This window comes from Cajanus cajan, chromosome 10 (genome assembly GCF_000230855.2).
Source record: "Cajanus cajan strain Asha chromosome 10, NIPB_CcT2T_4, whole genome shotgun sequence".
Lineage (NCBI taxonomy): Eukaryota > Viridiplantae > Streptophyta > Magnoliopsida > Fabales > Fabaceae > Cajanus > Cajanus cajan.
Genome location: NC_138526.1, coordinates 29701457 through 29712285, shown reverse-complemented (window position 1 = coordinate 29712285; position 10829 = coordinate 29701457). Strand labels below are relative to the sequence as shown.

The 10829-nt window shown below is 29.7% G+C and overlaps 1 protein-coding gene across 3 annotated transcripts; it reads right to left on the bottom strand.

Moving 5' to 3' along the window:
* Positions 1–5071: 5071 nt before the first annotated feature.
* On the bottom strand, positions 5072–10399 carry LOC109793334 (tRNA (mnm(5)s(2)U34)-methyltransferase, chloroplastic). 3 transcript variants are annotated; one of them, XM_029270331.2, is made up of 7 exons: positions 10098–10399; positions 9931–9994; positions 8086–8278; positions 7720–7793; positions 6274–6450; positions 5537–5661; positions 5072–5459 (listed from the first exon to the last, which is right to left on the bottom strand). In XM_029270331.2, the coding sequence occupies exons 1-6, from the start codon at positions 10336–10338 to the stop codon at positions 5538–5540; spliced, it is 873 nt and encodes a 290-aa protein (XP_029126164.1). In that variant the 5' UTR covers positions 10339–10399; the 3' UTR covers positions 5072–5459; position 5537. The 3 variants fall into 3 exon arrangements, with proteins under 3 accessions (XP_029126164.1, XP_029126163.1, XP_020208390.1); XM_029270330.2 differs by having other exon boundaries at positions 5072–5661; positions 10098–10398; XM_020352801.3 differs by having other exon boundaries at positions 5072–5661; positions 6274–6429; positions 10098–10396.
* Between the last annotated feature and the right edge of the window lie 430 nt (positions 10400–10829).

The following is a 10829-nucleotide window of genomic DNA, read 5'->3' as shown; positions in this document are numbered from 1 at the left end:
CAAGAAGTATCAAAACAAATAAGCAATCATGAATAGCCTCAACTAAGCTATATCATGTCTTTCAGCCAAATTTTGAGAAAACAATATAAGTGTAAGCACAACACTAACAACACAAGGGAAACATCATCATCATCATCATTATCCTCATCATAAAGCAAAACATATTCCATCATTCATCTACCAAACAAGCATAGTAGACTCATAACTCACGGCCGATTGGATCGACCTGCTTTGATACCACTAAATGTGACACCCTTCTACCCCATAATAAATAAGTAACAACAATAAGAATAATTCAATAAATATAACATCAAGAAGGGTCCACATATTTTAATAAAAACTCATAGGTTCACAAGTCTTGAAATAAATAGAAATAATAATAATATTTACTCTTAAAAGAAAATTATCAAGGTCTCTAAAGAAAATGAAAGGAATCCAGAATTTACAAATATAAGGTGAATATAAAACTCTTAAAAATAAGTCTCCTCAAACGACAAATAACAATTCATAACTAAAGCATCCTAAATTCATGCCCCAATGTCACATCCTATCAAAGCAGAACCCTTTCCCTTTAGAACTCAACACTATGAGTGCCTTCATCTTCACCTAAAAGAAAACCACATAAAAACAGGACGGTGAGAGATAGATAACATCATATATGAACATAGAGCTACCCAATTCCCACCCCACACCGTGCACCAAAATATCATCATTAACTATAAACAACAAATACATCTCATATAATTACCAAACATCATTTTTTTTCAATCATACAAGCTTTCATACACATGCTCACTATATGCTCATACACATCTCCTCTCCTAAGAGTCTCAACTTGGCACTCCGCACAATGGGCGTACCTCGTCAATTCCCTTAGTTGTTGCCAATGCGGGCATACCGTTCTCACACCCTCCCAGGGCCGGTATGTTGCACGGTTAAACACCCAGCGGCCCGTGCAAAGGCAATCCACCCACCGTTAAACCCTCTGTGGCCAGTGAGTTGCGCAGTTAAACACCCAACGGCCCACGCATGGAATGCCTCCCGTCATGGTCCCCCCCTGTCTCAACCCCTCTCTGGGCCCAGGGTCCAATGCAATATAGCCACATCTGGCTTCTCAAGCACCACATGCAACTCATAAGTCTCATGCAACTCATGCATCCCACGTAACTCATAATTAATGCATCTCCATTATATAACATCATCACATGTCAATAACAATCCATGCAATATCATCCTCACATGCTAGGTACCTATCATTAAGTTATCAACATCATAGATAACAAATTTCACATAATTCTTCACACACATCACAATATCTATGACATTCAGTTAATAATTTAACCATAACTCGAGATATACATATCCTTTCTAAGTGATCCCAACTCCATTAGAATCCTAACATCAATATCTACAACTTTCATGAAGAACACAAATCCTAATAAAGTCGTTTAGGTTACCATTCAGGGCTCACAAAAATTGATGTTGTGGTTCGCACACAGATTGGAAGGCTCAAATTGCAACTCACATAACTTGATCAAATATTAATATTTTTACAAGATTCTTGTGTCTAAATGGTAGCCCCGGATGTCTAGTTTCTAACAAAACAAACGGCACTCGATTTGGATAACTACACAGAAAGATATTGCAAAATTACAAACGTATGTCGGGGTCCCGACGCCCGACGCCCAAAACTGGCGCTCAGCGCCCAAATCTCTGCCCAGACTCCCCTCTGTGAAATTAAACCTGCGTTTTACGAGTTTCAACAAGGTTTTTACCAATTTTCACTACTTCTACACCCCGTTGGTTCAGTTTAACTCCATTTATATTCTTCATACGTTCCAAATCAATCCATACACATCTCAAGCCTCAAAAATTGGTTTCCATTGGTTTTACAAAAAAAAATCTAAACTCTTCTTAACACATAAAATTCAAGTCATCAAATTTAAGGATAAAGAATTAACAAGAAAGCCCCAATGGAATTCAAAGACAATTCAAGAAATAAGTTCTTCCAAATGAATTAAGAATTTAGAACATCGATTGCACAGATAATCGTTCAGAATTTTAAATAGAGTTCCTAGAGGGACTTAGGGATTGCCCTCACTACCCGAACACCCCTATATTCACATATGAAGAAACTCATCCCCCCGTACCTGGATGAGCAGAAGATGAATGGTCTTGGTGTGATCTAAGATCGTTCCTGAGTACTCTTCCTTAGAGCTCTTTGTTTCTCCTCTTTTTTTCCCTAACCCTTCAGAACGCAAATGAGGCAGATAGGGTTAACACCACCTGACTCCTTTCTTAAAATTAATCCATTGGACTGGGTCAACCCAACCCATTTTCCTTCTCTTCTAACCCACTTCTAATTTTCCTCAAAATAATTAAATAAAATAAATACATGTATATTATAAAATATTTTTTCTCTATAATAATAATATATTTCTGACCCTAAATATAATAATATAATTTCAATAACAAAATATCATATAAAATCAACCTTCTCTTAAAACATATAAATATTTATTTAAAAATGCTAATAAAAATACTTATTTAATACGTACAAAATAATTGTCCAAAATAATAATTATTTAAAACGTATAAAATAATATTCCTCTATAATTATTAAAATAATTATGACCAAATACCATCTAATAATAATAATAATAATAATAATAATAATAATAATAATAATAATAACCTTTTTGAAAATTGGGGTGTTACATAGGGGATGTAAAGTTTTAAATTGAATAAATTTTAACTTTGGTCTTTTCAATTTTTTTAAAATTTAAAATTATTTTACTTATTATAATATGATTATTTTTAACTATTTATATGTTTATTAAAAGTTAAATCATCATTGATATTACTTAAAATTGTTAGTGATAACAATGTTACTAGGACATTTTAAGCTATTTTTATAAATCTTTAAAGAAAAGAAAGTATTTATTTATCTTAAAATAAGCTATAAATTTTAGCGTGATAGAAATCATGAAAAATAATTATAGAGACAAAAACTAATAATTGCTCTTTATTTTACCAGATTCATTTTTTTTAATATTTTATAAGGATAAAAAATAAAAATAAAAATTATAGTAAGTAAAATTAAAACTTGTTCATTTGACTAAAAATATATATATTTTAATTACTTTTAAATTCTTATAATTTTATAAATTTTACTTTTTAATTTTTAATTAAAAAATTATTTTAATTACACATCATTTTATTTTCTTTTAGTCTATATATTTTATTGATATAGAAATAAATTTAAAAAAATTATCAAACTATAAAGACTTAAAAAAAATGTAAAATCAATATGTAAAGATTAAAAAGTAAAATTGATTGAACTATTTATAGGACCAAGAGTATAATTAAACAGAATATATTCAAACTTTAAAATGTGTGCCGGGTGCAAATATGAATTTGAGTATGAATAGATAAGTTGAACATTTACAAAGAAAAAAACCCAAAAACCTAATATTTTAATATTTAGAGTTGAATATAAAATAAATTTAGTCCTATTGACTTTTGTATTTTTAAGAAGTTCTACATGTTATCTTACCCCTTCTTATTTCTAAGAATATGAAAATAAATACTAATTTTTTAAGTTCTATGCACATAAAAAAAATCTAAACTTGATATTTTATTTGAGAAAATACTAATTAAATAAAATATTTTCAAATATATTATAAAGTTTTAATTTGAATTAGTTCCAATATATTATAAGGAATACCATGAAGAAGGAAAGGGCTTTATTTATTTATTTATTTATATATATATATATATATATATATATATATATATATATATATATTTATTTATTTATTTATTTATGACTAGAAAATAATAAGTTGCGTCAATTATATTCGCATAAGAATAGTAAATCTAACAACTCACTTATAAGTAGCTTTTAATCATGAGAATCAGGTATGTGAAAAATGAAAATTTTGAACATGCCATTCAATTTTTATGAATACAAATTTTTATGAACATGTCATTTAATTTTAATGAGTTTATTAAAATATTATTAAAAATAATATTTAAAATTTTAAAATGAAATAATTTAAAATAAATTAATGTATTTAGTATTTTTTATTAAAAAAGAATTTTTCTTCAAAATAAAATTAAACCATATAACAAAATCTTGTAACTACGTTATTTACATTATAAGTAGTTAAATTATTTGAATTAATAATAAATATGATTGTAACTAAGAGTATTCAAATAAATGCTAAATTTGAAGTTTTATATATGCAAATGAATTTTTTTTTTAAATTATAACATATTGTTTAAGTTAAACAAAAGAAGAAAATGCTAAATAAGCAATGCCTTTTATAATTATATATTATAAAAAAAATAATAAAAAAAGTGGTAATTTTAAGGAGTTGTGGTATATAATGAGTTTAATTACGAGATAAATTCACTTAATTATAATTTTGAGTCGCAGTGAGATTATTTAGACCTTCTTAGAATAGTAGATTTAAGCTTAACTCAACTCTACAAAACTAGCTTGTAAGATAAGGATTGTTTTTCACTTATATACTATTTAATTGCTTAATCTCTAGTTAATATAGAACTTCTAGTTAATATAGAACTTGGATTTTTCCTAATAAACCCTTTTAAATTAATAATCAAACACATTATGTTTTATCATCTTAGCAAAGTTTAATGTTCTTTCGAGAATCTTCCTATCATGCACCAAGACTCGTAGAATTGTTAAGTATGAGAAACGCAACTTGTTAATAACATACAGTCTCATGTCTCATCACTTGAAAACCACCACATTGAGCTGGCTGGTTGATTTGAAAAATTTTCAAAAGAAAAATGTATTTAAACGTACAAGTTGAAATTTGTAAGGATCATAGTGAAGAAAAAAAAAATTATAAGGACTCATATTCAAGAAAAATTGCTAAATTACAAAGGCAATAATTATATCAAAACCTTTTTAACATTTTTATTTAAAATATTTTTTTCAAAAATTATCACAAACAAGCAATTTCTATACCCACTTTATTTCCCATGACTAATTAAATTATTTGGATAAGTAAAATAGAGTTTGTGATAAGAATACTAAAAATGACTAATTCAACCCAAAAATAATCTCAAGGTTTAGAATTACAAGTCAGTTACAAAAATTGGAAAGCTTATTTATATACTATATTTTTTTAATTATGTTATTGATTTGAAGTAATACCAACTTCATCAATAACTAATCACTAATGAACACAGCAAATCACTTACAGTAAAATCTCGCCCCTCAACTACAATTTTTTCAATCTACAATATTTGAATTTAAGACTTACTTAAAAAGACTAAGGGCAATACAACTAAGATAATTTGTTGATGTCAGTATAACCTCAGAAACAAAAATGTTAAGATGAATTCAACTACCCACATAATGCTGGACTGGGAGAAATCAAATGGATGAAGCCTTTGATAAAGTCAATCACTTTGGTTGAATAAATCTGACAAAGAAAAAGAACTTGTTTTATAAGGACTAGTAATTCTTGCCACCAATATATCGGAGAAGGTTTTAATTTACATTATCTTCTGTATAAGAAAATTGGTATTGGAGCAAAAGGCCGGTTTAACATCTGAATCTTGCAGCAGATCCAATTCTCAACACACAATCTAGCGGCAAAAGATTCAACAGCTTCTAATTCTTCCCTGAAAAGAAGCCAAAACATTAGTGCATAGAAAGTATATTCCTTGTTATATAAGGTTTGAATGGATAGATTTCTCTATGAACACCAATAAAAAAAAAAAGTAAAATTTATTTTATCAATAAGTTAAAATTAGTTTATATATAAGTTAAAAAAAATAGAGAAGCTAATTTTAATTTATGAAAAAAAAAATATTTTTCCTTCCTATTTCCTTCTCCTACAATTGTTTTTCAGAAGTTTATCCAAATAAACTCATTGTATCTAACAAAATTAGACAAATATTGTACAAAACATTATTGTTTAGAGTGTTTCCCCTAACACCCAAAAAATAACACTATTCACTATGGTAAAAGTATCATTCAAACTGAAATGTATATGAAACTAAAAAATTTCAAGAAAATATAATGACCACAAAATCATGAAACCCAGCTGGGCCATATGGAACAGAAAAATTATTACAATATATCTTAATGAACTAATTGAGATGCTCAAAGCTTCACTGAAGCCAGTGAAGCTTCAACAAGTCAAAGATAATTAACAAACGTTGAAGGAAAATTAGCAAATTTGGCAATTCAAAGATATATTACTGAAACAAGCTAAAGAGTCAGAATATAACCTTCCACCAGGGTGCCCCACATAAACCACTATGCTGATAAGCCCTCCTGGCATTAAAACTCTCTCTGCAGCTTCTAATGCCAGTAGTGTTGTTTCTGATCTTGTTATTATCTCTTTGTCACCACCTGGAAGATAACCCAAGTTGAATGCAACAAGCCTATACAGCACATTAAGATAGCTATCACCCTTAAATGTTAGGAAATTGTATCATAGCAACTCACCATGACAGGCAACAATAATATATAATTAGCGGCATATTTTACCAACCTAAACCCATAATCAACCTTTAAAGCCTGACCATGCATGAGGAATGACATGATATGACAATTTGTATTAATTCATTGTAAATTTTGAGATGACTGTTTACCCTTGGATAAGATTCATGCAAGTGAGATTGTTAGCAGCAGCCCAAGCTCACAGCAACAATAATACATAAATGAAAGAGAAAAAAATTCTAATGAAAGGGATACAGAGGAAGAGAATTCCAACTGTCACAGAACAAAGCTCCTACAGAGGCACTAATACCCTCTGTCCATAACAAACTTCTAACGATTTATTTGAGTAAACTTCTCCAGTAACACATCTAAGAAGGAAAAATAAGATGAAAAAATGGCACGATCTTGTCATAAGCTTATTATGCATAAACTATTTTGTACAAAAAAAAAAATCAACTAACTTTTTCAAAATCTTATTTTTAACTTACGCATAAAGAAGTTTTTAACTTATGAAAAAACTTATTTCAATTTTTTTTTTCTTCTATAAAAAGCTTATGGAAAAGTTTATCCAAACAGACTTTAATTCTATTTGCACCTCTCTCCCCTATCCCATATGAATCTCATTACACAATTGACACTTCTCCCTTGCTCCCTACCACATCACTTTGGCTTCTCCAAATTTTTCTAACATATACCCGCCACACTATGGACTTGGGAATTGATCAGCTAGCTGCTCATTTGGGCCCAAATTCCTATTTAGGGTCCTAACTGAGACCAAGTTGGAATAAGGACTGAAATTATAATTCTTTATTCAAGAAACCTATAAATGAAGAATATAATAGATTTCATTTCAGATAATACAATTAAATTAAGAGTCTATACCCCAAAATCCTAGTCTACAAGATTACAAGCATCAATCACTTTAGTTCCTAACTTTACAAAATTCTTACTTTAATCCTTGACATTGCAAAAGGTTATTTATTTGAGTTCTTTTCTCCCCTTTATTTTCCACCATCATTTCATATAAAAGAGAACTGAAGTGAATGATGTTTTGCAAAGTTAAGAGACTAAAAATAATTTTATAATTTCAAGGACTAAATAAATGCTTATAATTGCAGAAAATGATATAAGGGTTTACGATGAAATTAACTACACCAGTTATTTATTATCATAAGCTTCTAAACACAAAGTAGGAACAGGGGAATGAAGTTAAGGGAACACGAAGCAAGTACCTAACCGAGGCATTCCTTGGAACAACATCCTCCATTTTACTATGGCAGATATTGAACAGCTTGACTAGTTGTTTCTGCACGTATTTTGAAAATATTGATGGTGACATGAAAATTCTTAATTGTTGTCAAATTAACTGTACCAAAACTAAAAGGCTCAAGGCCAGTTCAAGTGCTAAGACTATGTACTGAAAAATTATGCACTGCTGAAAAAAGAGGGTAAAATTAAGACTGAATTATTTATAGCTGCATTCAGTGTTATACGATTAAATTTGTCTATGGCTATATAACAGACAATTATATAGAACTAAAAACTGTTAGCTCATTGGAATTCAAAGTTAAAACTATTAGATCATTTATAGTCCTCACCTCATTGGAATTAAGTGATTTTTCCAGCAAGAGTGAAGTATTATCTATAGCATCTTTCTGAATGTCTAATGCATATACATAACCATAATGAGAATCATCAGCAACCAAATTAAGCATTTCTAAGGTGTCAAAACCATTGCCACAAGTGGCATCAATGACAGTGTCTCCTTTCTGGACAACATGTTTCCACACCCTGGTAGGAACAAGAAATATATCTATTAATTATTATCAAGGCTAAAGCACTACCATAACAAGTCGTATAGATAAATACGAGAATAATAACAAGCATAAGTAGCAAAATATATGTCAGTAAACTTATATGCAGAAGACCTGCCAAATAGAGTTCTGTAACAAAATTGGATATTTTTAAATCAACCCAAGCTCCTCCTATAATCATGGAAACTGAAATGCATATATAACAGAAACCCTCTAAATCAAATAATAATAAAAAAGAATTTTGCTAAAAGTTATTAGGATTTAGGACTACACAAAAAATAAAATTGCTCAGCATTCTATGTCTATGTGATACAAATGCAGCATGAGATGGATTCCAAGTGCAATACTTGCATAAATAATCGGTAATATACAATGTAATTTTCTAGTATCATACTCTCATAAAACATCTGCATATGCATAATTTTAATTATTTAAGAAAAATACACAATCTATATATAATTAGGATAAAACTTATATGCAGTAGTGAAGTACCATAGGTGCTTTGGTGTTGTTCTCCATGTAGGAGAAAAGACAAAACTAAAAAAAGATGAGATTCTTTGAAATTCTTTATTAGTCAAAATTCAAGTTTGAAACTCCTGTTAATAACTTCTTTTTTGTTTTAGTTAACTTCAAAAAAATTGGAAAAAAAGAAAAAAAGAAGAAGAAAGAATTGGCTGTTGAGCCATATGAGACAGGAAATTCTAGAATTAGAATTTTATCTTAGTAATACACATAATAAAGGATTCTATTAAATGTCAACATGTATTACTGAGTTAAAACTCTAATTATAATTGCAGAACAACACCAACAATGTACTATATATAAATTTTGTCCATATAATTACTTGTGACAACAAATAAATCACACAAAACAGTTTTAGAATAGTATTTCAGCCATGGTTATGAGAGAAAAATACAGCACGTAAAAAAGTTTGAAATTTTGAACTGCCCCTTTCCCAGCTCAAAGTCAGACTAATCCTTGGAGGTATTAAGATCAAATATAGAGGCTGACTTCTTTCAGCAAATTACTTTCATACACCCGGACCACGAGACCCAATCCTTGACCACATGTTAAAGGAATACACTTATTTATCAATCATATCCCACCTTATTAGTATATGCCCCTCTACTAGAAGAAACAATAAAAACTCAAAAGTCAAAATTGAAAACTTTAAGTAAACATGAGAAGGCATTTTTGTAGAGAATCAAAAGCAGAACAGCCACAGAGGTTTTAGGAACATAATATTCTTGGGCAACAACTGATTTATATCTCGATCCCTAATCTCAAAAACGGAAAAGCAAGCAATTTTTTTTTAAAACAGAAGCATTTCCAAACGTAGGGTCTTCTCTGAAAGGACTTCTGGAAGAAAAAATAGGGAGAAAAATCCTTTCTTGACTCTGCTGGCATTCATTCTGCCTTCATCTTGAGATAAACTTATGCCCAAAATAAAAATAAGATTTTGAAAAAGCCAATAAGAGAGATTCTACAAATTAACTTATACGTTACTAAGCCAATTTTAGTTTTTTAGAAACTTACTTTATTTTTCTTTCCAAATTTTCTCAAAGTGCTTTGGAAGAAATTTACCCAAAAATTCTCATAATAAGATAAAGAAGTTCAATGAGTGCATACATGTGAGCAACGTCAGTTGCCCTCTTCTTTCCAAATAAATAGCTCACCACAGCGTCCTCCAATCCTGAAAAAAACACAGCAAAGATATTTGTAGAACATTATGCATATGGGTTCTTGACAGTGCCACAAAGAAAACATTTTGAGGCTAACAAAAGGGAAATGGGTACCTGAAAAGGGAGAAACTTTGGGGAAGGAAGAAGAGGAAGATTGAAGGTCACTGGCCACTGGAAAAAACCCATTTTGCTTAGTGGGTTTCCCATAGCAGCAACAAAATTTTCTGGAGCTGTGGCATAGGGTGGTGTTGAGTATTTGACGCGGAACCAAAAACAAGAATCTCCGCGAAGAACATGAAACGGTGCTGTGACTGTGAGTGGCTAAAGAAGAGAAGCAAAGTCTCAGTGACAACATTAGCTTTTAGACTATCAAAGTAATGTTAGTGTAGTGAACCGTAACATCTCTTGGGATAACTTAGTTATGGTTTTAATTTTATATGCTAAAATTTTAATTTACTCCCTTATAATATTTTTAAGTTTTAATTTACTTTTATTTTAATTTTTGAATTTAATTTAGGGGGGTGTATTGGTTTAGGATATCATAGGATTTTAAAAGACTTTTTTTGAGTAAAAAAGTCCATTGGTATTCAATCAGGATTTTATGTCACTTAAAAACAATCCAGTGGTATTTAATCTGGATTTTCAAGATTTTTTAAAGAGTCCATTAAAATCCACTGGTATTCGTTTGAGATTTTTTACAACTTAAAAATAATCCATTGGTATTCAAAAATATAAGGATTTTAAAGGATTGTTGTGTGAGAGGGATTTTGAAGGACTTTCTAGTGTTATCTATAAATACCAGAATCATAAAACAATCCCATCCAAACCCAACAGATTTTGAAGGAT